The 20,836-nt window shown below is 43.3% G+C and overlaps 1 protein-coding gene across 1 annotated transcript in view; it reads left to right on the top strand.

Moving 5' to 3' along the window:
- COMMD1 (copper metabolism domain containing 1) overlaps positions 1-20,836 on the top strand; it is a 61,332-nt gene that overhangs the window by 5,405 nt on the left and 35,091 nt on the right. The window contains exon 2 of the mRNA XM_088521246.1: positions 14,724-15,005. Within this exon, the coding sequence (XP_088377372.1) occupies positions 14,724-15,005 (282 nt within the window). The remainder of the gene's footprint in view (positions 1-14,723; positions 15,006-20,836) is intronic.

The raw sequence follows: 20,836 nt of genomic DNA, 5'->3' as shown, positions 1-20,836 counted from the left end.
TCCTGCCGGCCATTTGTGGGAAAGAAATACCCTTGTGTTTCCTCATACACGTGGAGAGCTGCCCTTCTTCTCTCCTTCTCCACGTAACCTGTGGTTTCTCATATATCTCAGCTTTGTGAACTCTGTTTTGAGCCCTCACAGTTGTTTTGTTGTAAGGCAGAGCTTTGGGCAGCAGGCCAGCCTCCATCTGCAGGTCTGGCCAGCATAAAGCACTTCCCCTGGTGTCTTGCTGTTTTGGGTTTTTGTTTTTTTCCTCCTGAAATCTAGAGATCCTTTTTCTCTTGAGAGTTGGATGGTTTGCTGACAAGCAGTGCATTCCCTTTCTCCCTTCTACACACACAGGGGGAAGAGGGGGGTTGCTATTAGGCATTCTCGACTCCAAAACTGCTCCAAAACCAAGCTGACACTGCTAGTGAGGATGCCTTGTCCCACCCTGCTTTCACAGTGCTTGGATTTGGGCTGTGGAGCGAAGGCCTCTTCTGAGAACTCTCTTTTCTTGTTGGAACAATGTCTTCTACCTTTTCTGTCCGGGCTATAAATGTTGTCTTGGATAAGACCTCAGATGACTTGAAGCTGACTGTCATCCGGATGGAGTGAGGCCAGCGAGAGGGATCTGCTCTGCAGCTACTAGAGACGGATGGAGAAATGTAGGCGCTTTCAAGGGCTTTTGCAAAGTCACTAATTTCTGTTGATACCTCCTTGCAAAAGAAGAGGACTCGGGAGAAGTTAAATGCAGAGAAAAAAGTCTTAAGAATGTGGTTACTTTTATTAAGGCTACCTAAAGAGCTGATACATTCTGTTTGTAGGCCCCGGGCTGTGTTTATGTGCCTTTTTTTCTTACATAGAGTAATCCAGATCTCAAGGAAGAGTCGTGAGGGAGCATCAAAAGGACTGTATTTTTTGAACCGTAGTTTATTAAGGCCCCATCACTCCTATTTATACCTTGCCACTGTAGAACTGGAAAACTGTTTTGAGATATTACCACTTGAGAACAGCTAACAGAACCGGAAAGCTTGCCTTCTGGTTTTTAGAATTGCTATTGTGCGTGTATCCAGCAGCTAAAAATAAGGCGGCCTTTCAGACACACTCTGAAAGGAGATGCTTTCAGGAGATGCTTTCTACCCAAACAGGTATCTAACGTGGGCTTCCACCTTTCATTCCAGTGAACGGCTGCTTAATGTGCTTACTGTGAAGCTTTGTTATTGAGCCAGGCAAAATATACGAACAAAAACTTTAAGCAGAATTTTGGGAGAGAAGGAATGTCTGCTGTGTTGTAATTGGACATGCATGAGAAAATGGTTATTATCTAAATTGGTGTTTGCCTAGAACAACCGAACAGCAATCCTCGTCTGTCTTGTTTTAATTCAGTGAAACAGCACTTCTGTATAGAATGCTAAGCTGAAGAGAGCTCTGCTGCCTCTGCAGCAACTGGTATTGCAGCATTTTGTTGCTTGCTTGGTTTTAGTGTGTATATACCCAAGATTGATTTTTTTTTTTTTTTGTCTTGTTTTTTCTGTCTTCCCTTATTATTTTAAGAGGGTAAAAGTTGAATGCTGACTTGAACTAACATGTGCTACATTGTGGAATCCCAGTGTTTTTAGAGGGGGTCTTGTTAGAGTTTTTATTTTAGATATGGGTGCATGCAGTCAGCTCAAATAAGAACTGTTGCAGCTTGGCAGGTGTAGTAACAACATGGGCAAAGTGAGAGGGTAAAAAAAGTCAAAATAATAAGCAGGAAGGGAAGGTTGGCAGCAGGGTATTACATGGCTTAAGAATGTTTAATATAACAGTAATGTTCAAGTGCTTCACTTATTATTATTATATTATTGTGAATTAATAAGAATAATATGCTTTAATTGTGCTATTTCATTTTCTATCCCTTCTGTCTGAGTTTCTCCCATTGCAAAGCTTAGCGGCTGTAGCAAGCCAGCCTTTCCCATTTGCAGGGCTTTATTAATTGCTTAAGAGACACGTGGAAGCTGGTGTTTGTGCTGAGCGCCGGAGGATACCGGGGTGGAATTTGGCACGTGAGCAGGTGTGTATCCTCTGCCCTTCCAAACTGTAAATGTTCAAGCTTTGTGGCTGGCGTTGCTGGTAAAACAGCAGGACTGCCTGTAATAAAACAGTGCAAGGAGGATGAGGAACTTCTGGAGAGGGTGCAGCGTAGAGCAGCGAAGATGACAGGGACTGGAGCATCTATTGTATGAGGAAAGACTGAGTGGGCCTGTTCAGCCTGGAGAGGAGCAGATTGCGAGGGGATCTGATCAACATGTACAAGTACCCGAGGGGAGGATGGAAAGAGGATGGGGCCAAGCTCTTCTCAATGGTGGCCAGTGACAGGACAAGGAGTAATGGGTACAAATTGAAACCCAGGCAGTTCCATCTCCATGTGAGGAAGAACTTCTTTCCTGTGAGGGTGTCAGAGCCCTGGCACAGGCTGCCCAGGGAGGCTGTGGAGGCTCCTTCTCTGGAGATCTTCCAACCCGCCTGGATGCCACCTTGTGCCACGTGCTCTGGGTGTCCCTGATGGAGCAGGGGGCTGGACTGGATGATATCCAGAGGTCCCTTCCAACCTCAACCGTTCCTGGATTCTGTGAAAACGTGATGCTTAGTAAGTGAATAATGATCTAACATAAGTGTGAGACAGAGGCCGAAGACCATGTCCTAATGAGACCAATTCTAGGCTGATTTTGCTTGACACTATAAAGTGCTGATAGGCTGTAACTGTGCCACTTAAACATACATTAAAGCATTTTTACTTAATGGTTTGCCTAACCTTTGGTGTCATATCATTTATTTATATCTGTACCTGAGGAAGAGTAGCAATTAAGTTTGTCTGCTTCTTTTGTCTGGTGGATATATAGTAAATGTGAGTGAATACTGAATATGAGCACTTTTCTCTGCATGTAAAGATTTAGTCCACCCTGTCTGTGCTGCAGGATTGGCTTGTCTAAAGCAGATGGGTCAGTGCCAGCTCTCGGTGACTGTGCTGTACACTTCAATGTTAAGATGCCCTACTGAAAATCTGGTGACATTCTGCTCATGGACTTCCAGAACAGTCTGCTACAGAGAAAACTGGATTCCCTGCTAGTAGCAGTGCTTTTTCGCCCGTTGATTTTGCATTTGCCATCCAAATGTGTGTTTTAATTTGTCACGTTGGTAGAGTTTTTGGCAGTAAGTAGTAGTCTTCTCATTAACACCACCAGCAAGTTTTGAATGAACCCCTTAATTCTAAGAAAAGCACAGGCATGGCTAGCATGCGGGTGCGCGTGCCCAGAACAGTAATTAGTGTGGTTATGCTCAAGTTCATTAGTCAAGCATGATCCCTGCAGTATTTTCATTGACCTTAACAGGAGTCTCGTCTCCATGAAGATAAGGGAATTCTGCCCTGCTTTTGGAGTTCATTACTACAAATTAAATGCTTCTACTGTTCTTAATTAGTGTTCATCAAACACACACCGTGTGGAGCATTTTTGAATAGGGAAAAAAATCTCATAGGCTTCACATGGAGCTTCCTGTCTTTGGTTTAAAAGTGCTGTTGCTCCACTTTCTTATCCCCAAATGTGTGGGGGAAGCATTGAAGAGAGTCATGAAGCTAACTGAGGATCCTGGTTCTTTTTACTGGTATCTTCCTGGACTAGGGAAGTTGTCCTTCTGCTTTAAAATATGACCTATGAAAACGAGAGAGCTTGAGTTCGTCTCTTATTTTTCCTTTTATTTGATGCATAAAGCAAGACTAAAAGGAAAAGGAGAGTCTGTACTTAAATGCAAATCTAGTCTGCAATGCTTTTCCCCCAAAAGACTAAAAAAGCTATAAAGGAAATGAAAGTGAAAAAAAGAAGTAAACCACTCCCTCTTCAAAGAGTGGTTTTTGATTGTTCTTATAACTTAAAAAGCTTTCTTTTTTATTATTGTTATTTATTTATTTTTAATCAGGAATCTAAGGCTCACCCACAGGCAGAAAGTATATGAACTTCTTGCATTTTGACAGATCGGGAGTGAGAAGGTGGTTTCTATCAAGAGGATCAAGTAGAATGTCCTGCTCGTGAGTCCACACACAAGATAACCCAAGCTGGGAGTGTTTGTCAGGCAGAGCATCTCTAAGCAGCCCATGTTGTTCTTTTCTTAAGCACCTTCCACTATTTCTACCTGTTTCTAACAAGGTTTAGAGGTAGGATACTGGATTTTTGAGCCAGGACAGTACAGCTGTTCTTGTGTTCCATGTTTAATGTCATCTTAACTTCTCTTTCCTTCTAAAGTGCTGTGGGTTTCATATAATAACTTTTTTTATCCATTTCCCCAGGACTAGACTAAATTACATTCTTTGTTACTTGTTTTTAAAAATTCTGCCTGTTGCTCTGTGAAAACAGATTAGTGTTTCCTTTGCTGTAGGACAGGCTTAAAGTTGGCACTGGAGTAAAAACTCTTTATTTCAGCATATTTTAGCAGATTTTCTGTGTTTTAAAATATATGTTTTTTTCATTCTTATTTAGTTCTTATTCATTCTTATTAGGAAGAGAGACATGACATTTCAGTGACTGCTCTACTTTGGTAAGTGTAGCCCTTTTCAGCTAACATGTATACCTCATTTCACACAAGGTTCAGAACAAGGAGAGAGCGAGCTGTGAATTTATTGAATAATCAACGCAGCACCATAACGCAGATGTAAAACTGTAATATTCAGTTGAGTCACTGAACATTACCGCTAACACATCGAAAGGAAGTGGCAATGACACTTTCAAGTCGACTTTTTTACGTGCTGACCCTGTTAGCTTTTCTGCTAGCAGCTGTATTCTTGCTACTGTGGACAACTGTACTCTTGTTCTGATGTACAAAACTTTTTCTACCACGCTAGTTTGCAGCAACTGGTTAGAGTATATCCAGCTTGCTTTAAAAAAGCTGAAAATAGCAGCAACTTAATAGTGAAAATGTAGCTTACCAAAATTACTCTGTTTTGTAATTGGTACTTCTGGTGTGGCGGATGGAGTGTGAAGGAGCCTTTCTGAAAGCTTGTTTTTCATATATTTAACTTCTAACTAAAATTGCAATATAAATATAGTTTGACCTTCACTAAAGTTGTAACAGGCAAGTAGGCAACAGGCATCTTTACTTTCAGTCTGATGTTTACGTATGACCTGTCTGTCTCTCTTTAGATGGTCATGTCTGATGTGTGAATTTTTCATAGCCTTTTTTTTTGCAGATTCTGACTCAAGTGTAGCTTGTTCTGTTCTAACAAGCCAATTTTTATAAATACAGTTAGTTTTACACAGGCCTGAGATGACATTGCAGCTGTTTTATAAATTTGTATTAGTTGTAATTTCTTTGGTGTTTTTCATTAAATTATTCTTAGTTCTTCGGAAGTGAACAAACTTATATAGCTCCTTTGGCCAGCAGAGCAGAAAAGGCTCATTCAGGCAGCACATGTGGTGGACACAGTGCATATTTATGAAGCATGTGCCCATATGCATGGATGCAAAAATAAGAAAAGTGAGGAGTCATGAGTTACTGCCCTTTCATGTTATCTGTGTGAAATTTCTTCTAACACTACTCACTGGCATGTTTAGCTTTTATATGTTGTCTAGAATGAGGATAACAAGCTGTGGCTCTGATGCTGCTTGGAGTTTTGCTTAAATTTGTAGCTCTTGGCTTCTGGAACGTGCAAACCCATTGGGCTTGGGCACTGAGGCTGAGAATCTGCTGCTCGACTCCTTCCTTGTTACCTACCTTTGTGTCTGCAGCCTGTTACACTGCGCTTGAGATCTTTGGGGACCTGCACTGGAAGAAGCTGTGAAGTACGAGCAGCTGATGCGGGTTTGCAGAAAGGTTCTTCTGCCATCAGGTGCTTCAGGTCACTGTGTGGATCTTGGTTGCATAAAAGTAGACACGGCATGAAGTCTCCTGTATGAGCAAAAGAGACCCAGAGCTGGCTCTGGGCTGCCGTGAACAAGGTTGAAGAGTCCTGGTTGCCCCTTTCTTGCGTGTGTGTCCGCAAGCTCTGTGATGAGCGCGGACGCACGCGGGAAGCCGTGATCCTGCCAACTCGCTGGGGAAAAAGGGTCGTTGGCTTCACCAAATGAAGTTGCTTGGAGTAGTTAAAGTAGTGGGTATTTAATTCCATGGGAAAATTCCATGGCTTAATTTTTTAGCCCTTTTTTCTCCCCAAAAAACTTCTATTATGCTTAATTCTAATAAGTTTTCTTAAGTTCTTCTTAAGTATTCTAATAGTATTTGATTTAGAAAATGGAAATTAAATCTTTACAGGAGGGTTCCCGGGGAAAAGAAGCTGCCGTTTTTACCAGGAGCGGCAACTTCTGAGCTCCCCAGCTTGAGTGCATGTCCCAAGCAAGTGCTTTACAGCGCCCAGCTGTGTGGGGACCTTTGCAGAATAGCTGAGATTCCTGTAGGGAAGAGCTTGATCTAATGCTGCTGGGGCTGCCACGTGTTTGTGTCTCACCGAATCGACAGGAGGAAAATGCAGAAGGGAAGACCTGCTGCTTGCTGTGTCGATGCTGGAAGCTTACCTCTCGCCTGGCAAACCTGTCAGCATGTCATGGGAGCTGCCAAAATACCTGCTGATTGAGTGGCAAAGCATTTGCCAGCTTCTGTTTCCCTCGAAAGGGTAATTCTGTAAACTTGTCCCCTTGCAATTGCCTTGCTGCTCTGCAGTGTCCATGGGGCGGTGGGTGAAGGCAGCGAGCCGTGGGCTGCAGTGTTTTACAGCTGGCCCTGGTAGGGACAGAGCGACATGGACAGGGGCTTTTCTTCATCCCGGTAACTCTCACTGCTTCCCAGTGGTGCAGGCAAAATATGAGGATTGTGAAAGGAAGGAAAGCAGAGCTCAGACAGGGTTTTGTTCATATTGTAGCGTGTGGCAAAGCAGTGTCCATTTAAGGGCTGCGACTCGGAGCATTTCATGTTGTTCTATTGTGTTGCTCTAAGGCAACAGGTAAACTAAGGTGTGGAAATGAGCTGAAATAAGAATTACATTAAGACACAAACGATCAAATTACCCCAAGTAAAAGTGGACATGAATCCATGATGCGAATTCTGTTTTCCTTGTGCGGTTAATAATAAAGTAAGTTTCTGCTTGGCCAGATTTTACTTACAAGAACACCATTGCAAAGCACTGCTGCAAGGTTTGCTGAAGTTTGCACCGTTACTGCTGTTAGGGTAGGGCTGCAACTTTTTTTTTTTCCACATGCTCTTAAGGAATGAGCTCATCCCACTTCTATTTTTAACTCTAAGTGAAACAAGATTAAACATTAAGCAGTAGTCCAGGGCAACGAGTAATTTTCCCAGAACGATTGTAGAGACCTGATAAACGCAGTTCTCGTTTATTTGGTTGCGGGAGAAAGGAGGAGGAGATAAAAGACAAACCACATGATCTCTTCAGGGAAGGAAAGGTCATGTCACAAATTGCAGGGCTGTTGCTGTCTCTTCTGCTTTTAGTCCCTTCCCTTGTACATTTTTTTTTTTCCTCTCTATTTATCATCTGTTATTTATTCTACCCTATCTGGATTCTTCTCTCATTCTTTCTGTCTGACTTTAGCAATGCTGCATGAGACGACTTCCACCTGTTGAAAGTTCTTAGATATGAATGTAGTTTCTTTGGGAGGGCGGAAGAAAGCATTTTAGACTGAGTAACAACCTAGAAAGACTCATACCCTCATAAAATAGCTTCAGTTCCCCAGAAGTGTAGCTCAGGGAGCACATGTCTGTGTTCCTCAAGAAATTGTTGACCCTTCTAAAGTTGTTTACAGCAGGGCTATATGCAAGTTGTATGTGTGGCTATATACAAGCTGAATTTGACCTCTTCAGGAATTTGCTTAGAAGAATCCTATGGGATATGGCCCTGGAGAATAAAGGGATCCAAGGGAGTAGGAGGATATTCAAGGATCGTTCTCAGTGATCCTTGAAGGATCAAGGCAATCAGAGGAGGCTCCTGAGGCCTGGGAGAAAGCAAGTGTTACTCCTATCCTGAAGAAGATCAGGAGGGAGGATTTGGGGAAGTACAGGCCAGTTGGCTTCACCTCATTCCATGGGAAAGTGGTGGAGTAACTAATCTGGGAAACTATTTCCAGAGACTTGGAAGTATAAGGAGGTGATTGGGAGATTAGTGAATGGGAAAACGCTGCTGATGCAACCTAATGGAAAAAAAATGATGGCATCCTTTGAGGCGACTGCTTTGCTAGGTGAAAGGGGAAGAGTAGATACTACTAATCTCCTTTTGTAGTAAGGCTTTTAATGCTCTCTGCCATAGATTAGCTGCTGAAGTCCAGACTAACTAGGCACATACTGAAGTGGATTGGAAACTGGCTGAACTATGAGTCTCAGAGGGTTGTGAGCAGTGATGCAAAGGCCAGCTGGAAGGTTTAAGGTCTTCCTTAAGGATCCAAATAACAGGATAGAGTTGGTTTGCAGGTTTACAGAGGGTGTGAAACTGGGGGCAGTGGCTGATGGACTGGAGGGCTGTGCTGCCACTCAGCAGGGCTGTGACAGCTTGGAGAGACGGGCAGAGCAGAACTTCCACAGGCAGGGCCCGGCAAGGAAGGAATCACCCCTTCACCAGTAGATGCTGCTGAGGAGCAGCAGGAGAGCGGCCTTACGGAGAAGGTCTGGAGAGGGGCAGCAAGTTGAACATGAGCCACCAATGCACCCTGTGGCAAAGAAGATCTATATAAGACCATATTAAGATGAGTGTGGCCAGCAGGTCGAGGGAGGAGATCCCCCTGCTCTGCTCAGCTCTGGTGAGGCCACGTCTGGAGTGTCGTGTCCAGCGCAGGAAAAACATGGAGCTACTGGTCAGCAAAGGGCTGTGAAGGTGATGAAGGGCCTGGAGCTTCTCTCCTATGAGGAGAGGCTGAGAGCTGGGCCTGCTCAGCCTGGAGAAGATGAGAATGAAGGGGGAATCTTGTCCTCCAGATCGTGGAGGAGGCTCTCAAGAGGAGGGATCCAGGCTCTCTTCAGGCGCGTGGGCCAGGCCGAGATGCACCAGGCACAAGCTGAAGCATGGGGAGCTCCACCTGGATGGGAGGGAAAACCTCTTTCTGTGGGGGTGCTGGAGCATGGGCACAGGTTGTCTAGAGCAGTTCTGGGCATTCTTGGAGATGTGCAGAAGCCACCTGAGCACCACCCTGGGCAAAGAGCTCTGGCCCTGCTTGAGCAGCAGGGTTGGAGCAGATGATCTCCAAGAATCCCTGCCAACATCAAGTCTGCTGTGATTTGGTGATAACTGTATTTTTATATATACTGTGACAGCTCTATTTCTATATATTACGACACACACTGGAAGTGTGATGTTCCGTTGCTTCTACCCTATGTGGCCAAAAGCAAAATAGTCTCTGAATGATTGCAGAGTGACTCAAGCTGGGATGGCACAGCTTTCTGATAGCACAGCTTGTTAAAAAGATACTCGGTGATACAATCCATTTGAATACAGGCCAGGAGGGGCAATTTATTTATATATGTATTTTTATCCTCCCATATGACCCTTGCACTTGCAAGTATATCTGCTATTAGTGGAGTGTTTCCTTATTTTTTATATTCCCTACACTCTCTCCACCTGGCCTGTCTCCAGCCTGTGTTGTCTCATAGAAATCACTTTCTGTTGCTTTTATATATATGTCTATTTTTAAATTGGATAAGTACATTAGAAGCTGCTGTGTGGTAAGGGTGCGTCTTTTTATGTTTATTCCTTAAAATCCCAGCTTTTATAATCTGTTCATAAACCAAATATGCCGGCAACTTTGAGATATCTAGATGTAACTAGTGTTGTTAGCAAGTGGGCTCGTTCTGTTTGTTTAATGCTGTTGTCAAGGCAGTATAAAGCACAGAGAGAGCCGTAAGGGGCTCGAGGCAGAGTCATCTGCGTGCTCCTTAGTTTTCCATCAGCTAAAGATGGTTTGGGGCAGCGGCGCCGCGTGGGGAGGGCTCCCCGACCGCACGGGGAGGCCTTGGCTTGTGGTCCATCAGGTGGCCACCCGCTTTAAGCAGCCTTTCCTCCTCCACTGTTGCCAAACGAGGCTGCACACCGCAGAGAATGGCACCTCCTGCGAAGAATTTAGGAAGTGGTTGTTCGTGGAATCGGAGTTCGGAATTGCCGTTTCTGACGGACACGCAGGCCAGTGTTAGAGGCAGGTTGGAGGAAACCTGTGCTTGCTTCAGAAGCCTCTTAAGCTAATACCAAGGTCTCTTTTGCATTTGGTTGTAAGCTAGGCCAAAATGACTATATATATATATATACACACACACACACACATATATATACACATATATGTATATATGTCAGCATTTTCTCCTTCCCGCCTTACCCCAAGCTATTGTTATTGAACTTCACCCTCAAACAAAACCACTTCTTTTTTGTCAGTTTTTGTATGCAAAAATAAGATAGGGCTTTCTGGGGTTTCTGCTTGGTGGGAACCTGGGGCAGAAAAGGGAAGAGTTTTATCTTCCACATGCACATTTGTCAAGTCTGTGTGAGATGGAGCTTAATGAGGTTAGAAATGCAGGAAGCATGCAGTTTTGCCTCAAGTTGCATCATGTGCACGTTTTTCCCATCTGCAGTAGGAGTTAAGCAATTCTTTCACCACATTGTCTTGCAAGTACTCCTGGCTAAGAAGAAAGTTTAATGAAATTCAGAATAACCTGAACATAAAAAAAAAAAAGAAATCCTTCTAAACCCAGTGAATGTTCATTGACCCTGGTAGTATCTCTTCGAGTTGTGAACCAACTGGCTTTACAGGTTTGAAAAACATCTAGAGATCATGCCCACCAGAAGAAAAAAGGCTTTTAAATGCATATTATTCTCATGATTGACAACCATCTCTTTCCTGTAAGCAAACAGTTTTATCTCCATTTCTAACCATGTATGCCAGCCCAATAAGAAGCAGAACAAAATGATATTGGTAGGCAGTGCAGAACTTGAATAGAAGAAATGAAGATGAAAAGATCAGTTAAAATCTTCCTGCTTTGATTAAATGTATTGTTAAGGTCACTTGAGATTTAGGAACTATTTGAATTTGGGAGGAAGGAGGCCCTTTAGTTTTGAATTGTTTTTTGAAGTGTGGATCACTGTTCTGAAATGGAGACAAGCAGGTTCTTATGTCTCGTAGGCTCTAATAAATAGTGTTTGGGAGACACAACCTGCCAGATGGTCAGAAACCTCTGCTGTCTCCAGCAACGTGGGAAAGTCTACTGGCCAGATTTTCTGGGAAGCTCTATGGGAACAGCTCCGTTATTATGGAACTGGATCTATTAGCAGCCCTTGGGAGAGCTTCTGGTGAGTACATACTAAAAAGGCGAGTCAGAAACCACAGCAGAGATGTTCTCATGTTCCTCCGGACTCGATCCGCCGGCCGCACCAGGGCGCCGAGGAGCTCAATGTCACTGGATGCGGTGGGACTCTTGTGCCCAAGGGGACGAGCACTGCTTGACGTCCCTCCCTGCTTTCCCTGGGTTGCCTCCCTTGTAAATAAGGACACAAGCAGCAGGCAAAGACACCCCAAAATCCAGTAGTGCCCCGAATCTGGTAGCGGATAAGTGCACTGTACAGTAAGGGTTTCCACGCGGAGCTATTCCACGTTATTCCCGGCTGCAGCAGGTCCCCGCTCCCTGCGCACACGAGCAAAGTGCCTGCTGGAAGGTTTTCAAGGTTATATTTGAGAGCACAGCCGAATTGCAGTGCTTGCAATGCAGGAATAGCCTCTCATCCCACCTCCAAAAAAAGCAGAGGCAAGTTCATTACCACGGTACGCGGCACGGAGCCATTTGTGTGCTGCGAGCTCTGGCTTTTTGTGCTACGGGCTGGCAGCGCTCCACGATTTTGAGGGTCAGCTGGAGAAAATGCCCACGCGTCCTGGCTTGGCAAGCGCTTGGAGCGCTTCCATGTTGCCCAATAAGTCATGCTTTATTTCTGGAAGGGGAAGCGGGTTTTTCTTCCCGGTGGATTTTATCAATTGTTGTTTTCTCGCTAGTATCGCATGCTTGTCAGGCCGTATTTCTCAGAAGAGCTAATGAATTTAAGTCTGCTTTCCTGTTCTGGGTACCGAGGCACATGTCTAATTAAGCGTATACAAAACTCTCCACATAATCAAATATCCACCCATTGAAGTAATAGTAGTTGGAGCCATATTTTTAGGAGCTGAATTATCTTTTCAAAGATAACAGATCTCTCTTGAAGATGAATGCAAGGAAAAGTCAGTATGAGCAAAACCGTGTACTGTTCTTTAAAAGCACCTGTGCAGCCCCTGGACTGAAAGCTGTTGATGGGGGAGGAAAGGTGGTCGTTCAGGGTAGGATTTTCACACTCTCAGAATGATGCTTTTTTCATTGAAAAAAGCAGGTGTGTTAACAAATCTGCTGTAACACCTACTGTGAGGAATTTTTTTGTGGTTTCCTGCAGATTTTAGTTTTGAAAACAGGATTTACAGTGCTGTGCTCCTTAGTCATTTATGTTACTATTCATTCAAGTGAAGCAGTGAGTGAGATATCATTCTTGAAGCAGTGCTGAAAATGGCTTTAGTGCAGGAGTTCATGGATAAAATAGATTTCAGCCCTTCTAAGTCCTGAGAAATCTCTACTGATGATGATAAAATGTGTGTGAGTGCATGTGTTATTTATGCCAGTAAAATCTCTTTCATCACTGCTGTAGGAGGAGACGCACTGGAGCGCTGGAGAACAGCTAATCCTTGTCCTGGTGTCATGGTCAGCGATCAACCTAAATGTCCAAAGCTTGAAGGAAGGAAAAGGAGACCTGTAATCAGACACATTTCATCTGTGCTTAGCTAAAAACACAGAAAAGCCACTTACATTTTGAGTTAATCCTTAGAAATATCAATGAGGTGTAGTCACTGCACTGTTAAAAACAGTAGAAAGCCTTGTTTGCAGTGCTGTGCAGAGAAGGACTAGATTAGTTTTTAGCCAAGTTATATCAAAACATTTATTCAGACTTCATAAAATAGTCCCCTGTTAACTGCTGTCATTCCTGGGAGTAATGGAGTGGAACTATAGTTGTTTACAAATTCTTGTGCTATTAATTCTTCATAATTAAAGAAGAGAAGAATCAGCAGAGGCCCCAGTTTTCCTCTCATCCTTTCTAACTTGTCCCTGGTTTTCTATCTCAAAATGCTTCCAAGTTGGGATAAAAAAGAATATTAAAATGAGGTGCTGCTATTCTGTTACATGAATGGCTTTAGAGCTGATTTTTTGGTGGCGTTGAGGAATTTTAAAGAAATCATGTCTTTACTAATGTATATGGTTTCCTTCCTCTGTTTTGGGTGGCAAAACATTTCAGTATACCATTTGATAGCAAACTAGTTGGGGAGCTTGTAGTACGTGAGCATAGAGAAGTTTTATGTCTAACTTGCCAGCGTGAGTGGTGCACTAAACACTTCCAATTTTAAAATAAATTGCTCCCATTAAGCTGGAGTCCCGATACAGCAAAGCAGTTACTTCTAGTATGGACTGTCTTTTCTTAAACCTATAAGAGACAGCAGCTAACTCAGAGAGTTGGGGAAGGTAGAGCCTCTTTAGCCTTTTGCCCCCTTTTTCGGGTGAAAAAAATAAAAACCTTCCTACAGAAGCTTCAGGAGAAAGACCTCATACCCTGAGTGATAAAAGACAAAATGCTGTTTAAGATGACAAGTTGTGGGGTGTTTTGGGGAGGGCTGGGTTTGTTCTTCCTTGAAAAGCCCCAGGGTGAGAGGGATGTGGTGTCTGCTGCAGGTAAAGCCCGTGTTGTTGGCTTGGCTTCAAAGCAGCAGCCTCCTGCTGCCGTTGTCTGGCCCTCGCGTGGAGCACGAGCTCATTTTCCAGGGCCAGTTCTCTATTTTTAAGCCAGTCATTTCAGTTCCAGCCGCTCTTGATGTGACTAAGCTCATGTACCGTCTGATCTAGAGGAGAGCAATGAGGCTGCTTGTGCCCGGCTCCACTGACAAGTGCAGATTTCTCGGAATAGAGGAAAAGTAACAGATCTCCTGTCTTCAGCAAGCTTATGAAATGCCAAATCTCTGCATGCCTGGAAATTCAATGAGCAACACCCTGTGTTACCCCCGGGGAATCTGAAGCACACGGTGTGGGCGTGGGGACCCCCACAGTGCCATCATCCCTGCTAATACCAGGCTTTGAGAGCCAGGGTGTTGTTCCTGTGAACACTGCTTAGCTTTTGTAAGAGCACCAGCTTCAGTTCTGAGCAGCAGTTTTAAAAAGCACAGCTGGATTTTTGTCTGGGAAGGCAGTGAAGATAAGAAATAGGGGAACTTTAGGCTGAGCATCCTTGTATCTTCTGAGATTTGCACTGGTAGGGTACAGTAGCAAAAACATAGTGCTAAGTAAATTAAAATTTGTTGTTAAGGATTGGTTGTGCCTGGTTTTGGTGGAAATGAAGCCAAGTTGTCTGCTTGAACGTGCAATGGGGAAATTTAACCACAGGTTTCTTCTCTTCACATGGCATCGGCGTATTTAGGGAACCGTTGCCAATTAGGCAGTGAAAACTTAAGGCTTATCAACCTTGGAAAGACTTGTGGAGGAGTGGATTTCTGTAAAAAGGGTTTTTGGAAGGATCCTTTCTATCACAACATGGGAAGGAGGAGTAAAGAGTAATGAGCAGGGAGTACTGCCTAGGTGCAGTTAAACTCTAAAGATAGAATCTTTTGGTTGAGTGTTTCCATTGTTAAAAACACTTTTGAGCAATCTTTTTTTTCTCCTTTTCTTCTGTTTTTCCTCAGTCCATTGCTTCAGCAGACATGGATTTGAATCAGCTGGAGGCTTTTCTCACTGCCCAAACCAAAAAACAAGGTGGCATCACATCAGATCAAGCTGCAGTCATTGCAAAATTCTGGAAGAACCACCGAGCAAAGATCCGAGAGAGCCTGATAAATCAAAGCCAGTGGGATAATGTCTTAAAAAACATGAACTGGAGAGTCGACTTGAAGGCGCAGTCAAGACACACCGATCAAATAAATACCCCTGTTGCAATAGTTGAGATGGAACTGAGCAAAAAAGGGCAGGTAAGGTTTGCTTGGTAAAATATGTAAAGCTCATTTGGCTGAGTATGTGCTGAAACATTTTAGCTGTTGCTGAATGCACTACATCCAAGTCAAGTCAGTGTATTTGTAATCTCCAGGCCCTTAATCTTCTTAAACTTGTGTCCATCGTTGCTCACAAAGAAACAGTGAATGCAACTTTTGATAATATGTCTTCACATATGGCTTGAAAGTTCCCCTTACATTAAGCTTGGGAAATATGAGAGCACAGAAGTCAAACATAGTCAGCCATTCCAGCAATTCTATTGAAATTATATTCTTATCCTGTGTATTGCAAAGTCAGTTGGTGTTTTTCTTCATATCCAAATACCAAAATTAGTTAATAACTGCAGAATAGAAACTGAAAAAAGAGTAAAGTTCAAAGACTATAAATGATTAACCATCCTTTTGCACTTTCTGGATAAATAAGGCAAGGGCGTGTCTTTATTTTTTTTATAACATCTATTTTCAAGTTATCTACTCTTACTTGCCTGAAAATGATGTATAGCTCCATCACTGCTGAATACTGCATTTAAAAACAAACAAAAACAGCAACAAAATCCCCCTCTGACTCTTGCAATTGCTAAAAATAACTAAGGGCATGGCATCCACTTTCATTTTTTCTTCCTTTGATGGAAAAAAAGAGTTTTCAGGTTTTTTTCTTTGCTCTGTAATCTGTTAGCAAATCTTAACTTTTAAGTACTAAAAAGCTACTTTTAATAGCTACTGTTAAGTAGCTATTGCTAATCAAATTATGAGCTAAGTTTGGGGGGTTTATAGTAATAGTTTACATTTCACAGAATGGTTGAGGTTAGAAGGGACCTCTCGAGATGATCTAGTCCACCTAGACATCTAAAGCACATTGTGCAGAATCGCATCCAAGTGGATTTTGAACATCTCTGGAGAAGGAGACTTCGCGGCCTCTCTAGGCAGCCTGTTCCAGGGCCCTGTCACGCGTTCAGTTGAGGTTTCCTCATGCTCAGGTGGAGCAGTTTGTTTCAGTTTGTGGCCATTGCCTCTTGTCCTGTTGCTGACCACTACTGGAAAAAGTCTGACCCTGTCCTCTTGAGACCCTGATAAGATCTCCCTCAGCCTTCTCCTCTCCAGGCTGAACAGGCCCGGCACGCTCAGCCTCTCCTCACAGGAGCAATTCTCTAGCCCCCTCACCGTCTTTGTAGCCCTACACTCGACTCTCTTCAGTAGCTCCATGTTCCTCCTGTACTGGGGAGCCCAGCACAGACAGGGGTTTCCAGACATGGCCTCACCAGTGCTACTTGTGACACTTGAGGTTGCCTTGGCCTGCTGGCAACGCTCCTCCTGTTGCACCTCAGTGTCCCATTGGCCTCTTTGGCCACAAGGCTACGTTGGTGCCTCATGGTCAGCTTGTTGTCCACCAGGACACGCAAGTCCTCCTCCTCAGAGCTGCTGTTCAGCAGGTCACCCCCAGCCTGTCCTGGTGCCTGAGGTTATTCCTCCTTGGGGCAGGACCCTGCACTTGTCTGTGTTGAACTTCATGAAGTTCCTCTCCAGCCACTTCTCCAGCCTGTCCAGCTCCTTCTGAATGGCAGCACAGCCCCCAGCTGTTCCTCCCAGTTCTGTATCATCAGCCAGCAGGCTGAGGAAGATGAACATGATGAAGTTGAACATGACAGGGCCCAGTGCTGACCCTTGGGGACACCACCAGCTACAGGGTTCCAGCCAGACTCTGCCACTGATTACAACCCTCTGGGCTCTGCCATTCAGCCAGTTCTCAATCCACCTCACTGTCCACTTGAGGTGGTGTTGAAAGACTTGAAGAAGTCAAGGTAGACAACATCCCCTGCTCTCACCTCATCTACCCAGCCAATCATTCCATCATAGAAGGCATAAGCTTGGTTCAGCATGATTTACCCTTGCTGAATCCAGGCTGACTACTCCTGAGCACCTTCTTGTTTTCCACGTCCTTAGGGATAACATCTGGGATGAGTTGTTCCATCATTTTTTCCGAGGATGGAGGTGAGGCTGACTGCCCTGTAGTTTCCTGGGTTGTCCTCCTTGTCCTCATTGAAGACTGGAGTGACACTGACTTTCTTCCAATCTTCAGGCAGTTCTTTTCTCCATTCCCTTTCACAGATGATGAAGAGTTGCCTAGCAGTAACACCTAGCAGCTCCCTCAGCTCCTGTGGGTGCATCCCATTGAGGCCCATGGGTTTCTGGTTTTGCCTAAATGATCTTTAGGCAGATCCTCCTCGATCAAGACTTCCTTTTCCGAGACTTCCTCTCTTGTCTCCAGGCTCTGGGGTTCCAGAGTGCTGGAATATAGCAAAGGAACTGTGTGGTTATTCCAAGGCCATCATGAAAGTACCAGTCAGTTGGGATCCTGCTGTGACAGTACATTTTGGCATAGTTGCTCTGTAAGTCCAGTTTTTCTCTTGGTCCTTGAAAGCTTCTCCTTCCAAGAAGGTGACTTTCCACCTTCTACCAGTGAATCTCTACAGTGACCAAGGTAAGAACGGGGTATGTTCTTTTTCTCCTCCTAGTCTTCAAAAGTGGAGTTTTCTGCCAAGTATCTTGAGAATAGTAACAAATAGGGAGAAAATTAAGTTTATAGCGAGTACATTAAAATCAGTGCATTAGTGAGGAAATGAAAAAAGCCTGTGTTTCTTTGTAAAAAAAGAAATCCCAGAACCATTTGTTGTTTTTCAGAAGGAAGCCAGTGACTCTTATTTTGATTTTTGTCATCGTCTTCCAGTAATGGATTGCTACAGCAACATGAATCAGTACCCTTTATAATTCTTTGTACAGACTGAGAAAGAAAATGTGAGCATGAAAGAAGAACAGAGATTTCTGAGGCATTTTAATTTCTCTTAACAAAGAACTCCAGATAAAAACAGATTGATTTTTAGCTATGCAGTTTCATTTCTCAAATATAACAAAGAAAATGGTTGTATAAACAAATTTGAACTACCATTAGACATAACTTCTGCTTTCCCTTGCTGGGGGCAGTGCAGTGAGCTGCAGTCTGGCATTCAGTACAGGTAAGGCTGGTAACCAGAGAGATATTTACAGCATAGCAAGGATGGACCTTGAATTCAGTCAAAATTTGTATTTGTTTGAAGGAGCTGTTGTTCCATATGATCCTTAGCTTAGAGAAGAGCTTTTAGTGGAGCCTGCGCACGTGTCACGGGCTGAGGCACCAAAATGTAGCGAGTGGCTGGAATCCTTCTGGGCTACCAGGATTCATCTGGCCCTTGAGATGTTCCCATGTAGCAGGGGGCTTTCTGGGAAGACAGGAGCAGAGGCCACCAATTCAACCAGGGCTGAATGAATTGTTCTCTGGATTCAGCCCTCAAGCCTGAAACTCTTCATCTTGTTTTATAGCCTTCATGCATTTTATCACTATTGCTATCATGGTTATAGCTTTTCTGAATGTCAAATTATAGTAGCGTATCAAAAACACATATGCTTGTACCTTTCTGAAACTTAACAGAGAGAATGTTTTCTAAAAAGTAAAAAATGGCAGTCATGGATAGGATTTGACAAACAGTGTAGGTCTCCTCCAGGGTTTGCAGAAAAGAGCTCGCTGATGATTCAGGAGTGAATTATTCAAACCCACTGTTTTCATTTGGGCAGTTGTTGACATGGGAGTATACAAGTGCACCGATGTGTAATGAATTGACATTAATATTTCATCTGTTTCGACAGAAGCAGGAGAAGCTCTGCAGAAAGTGTCTATTTGCTGGTATTTAAAGTCACTCTCATTCTTCACAGCATCTCTCTCTGGAGTGGGTATAGAAAGTGGCCTTTCATTCTGTTTTTGATAAATAACCTTCATTGCTTACTGTATTTGCTGTCTTTAATATTCAATCAGTCAGTTGCCTTAAAGCAAAAGAAATATATGTGCAAGACCCGATACGGCTAGAAATTGCAGTGTTTATGTGACTGTCATGAGTTTAGGTGGGCCAAGCTTACCTGACACATGTCAAATCTTCTTGTTGTTTTCTGATGGAGCAGAGGTGCTTCTGGTTTTGAGAAACTTCCTTGCAATTTGTATGAATTCTTACTATCCTCAGCATTACTGTTAATAGAAGAAAAGTGAATCCCTTCCTCTAAGCACCCTTAAAAACATTTTTGGTGAGAAATGTTCACAAACACTAGTGCTCCAAACTCTGGGGAGTTTGCTTCAGGCCCCATAACTTGCAGTTTGACCCTTTCTTCCATGGTGAAGATTTTATAAAGCAATTTCAAGTTCTCTGCTGATGATGGAGCCTTTATACATCCTGGCTGAAGGCAGGTGAACGCACTGGCCATAAAGTACTCTGCTTTGCTTTCCTTTAGTCATCTGACTAAAAAATATCCTGCAACCACTGCACTTGAACCTGCATCTTCCTTCATCGGTTAACCATTTTCAGTGCTCATCACTGCCTGCCCATTCTTTCCTCTTGTGCAGCCTGTCCCTTTTTTGCATGATGCTCTTCCTCCTCTGTACCTGGGCCTTGCTGAGCTTCCCTCAAGATGTCTAGAGCTGCCAGCCTCTCCTCTGCATCCCTTCAGTTCTGTTTGCCCTCCCTGGGCGTTTCTGTAAAGCTTTTTGGCATGAAATTTCAGCTGGGTGCAAATCTGTTGGCAGGGAGCCGAGGAGCTGCCCTTCTTGCCCTGCCAGGGTAACGTTGCTCCACGTTGAGAAACGGTCAGTCTGTTCAAGACCCACAGTCTTCATTTTTAACCTGTCTCCAATGCCACCTTACCAATTACAGATTCATAGCTGTCTGTGTTGATAATAGGAAATAAATGCAACAGTTTAGCACTGTCGCTTATTATCAAGATAAACTTGTTTTATGGTGGTTGCCTTGTTGTTTCCTTATGAGATGTTCCCCCCCTCAGGGCTTCTCTTTGCTTCTAGTATTCAAATCTGATTTGCTACTGATCTCCCTTTGTTGGGGGGTGAATATGTAGTTGGAAATCAGTGGCAAGATGATTTAAGCAGAAGTATTTTGCTTAGGAATTGGCGCTCATCATGCATACCTGTCACTTAGTGCCTCGGGCTAACCAGAACAGCCACTGCAACAGACTACTTTTATAAATTTATTAAGCATTTATTATACATTTATATGCTTGAAGATATTTATGGAGTGAATATTTTGACATCCATTTCCTTTCAGTGTTCAAAATACTGGTAATCTACTGGTGTGACAAACAGCACTTTTAATGGAGTTTTGTATGAAGTACATGTCTTATGAGCAAAGAGTATTTTATGCCCTAACTTGATACCAAGTCTGAGATTCCACTGCAGGATTCTTCCCATGAAGACTTGAGGAAATCGCATCAGTGTTATGGATTTAGAAGTTTTTGCAAACTTGGGGATTTGCAAAACTTTCTCTTTTTCCCCCCAAAATATCATATCTCATTTATTTCCTAATTTTCAAACAGTTTTATCTACATAGAATCATTATGATTTGAAAAGATCTTCAAGATTACCAGATACATGATAGACATGTTATAAGTCTTACCTAATGGTGTAGACAGATGAATACTGCTACACAGAAATAATTTCCTTCAAACGTTAGGGCAGGAGCAGCTTCTCATTCCATACCATTTTCTGACATCTAAGATCACCAGCGGTATAGATCTTAGATCATAGGGAACAAGCTCTGCTGTAAACAATAAGCCAATTTCACAAATATTAAAAAAGAACATGCTTTCACAGTGTAATAAAAATCTTAGGCGTTATCTTCTGTAAATTCCTATTACTTTTCTGTAGGATTACAGGCTGAATACCATTGCAGATCTGTTGCTGTTTTGCACATTTTTGTAAGTGCAGCTCTGTGCTGGATTTC

This window comes from Tinamus guttatus, unplaced genomic scaffold (assembly GCF_059628265.1).
Source record: "Tinamus guttatus ecotype Peru unplaced genomic scaffold, ASM5962826v1 Tinamus_guttatus_pri_ptg000116l, whole genome shotgun sequence".
NCBI classification, from domain to species: Eukaryota; Metazoa; Chordata; class Aves; order Tinamiformes; family Tinamidae; genus Tinamus; species Tinamus guttatus.
The sequence above is the reverse complement of the archived record's forward strand: the minus strand, read 5'-3'. Positions and strand labels throughout refer to the sequence as shown.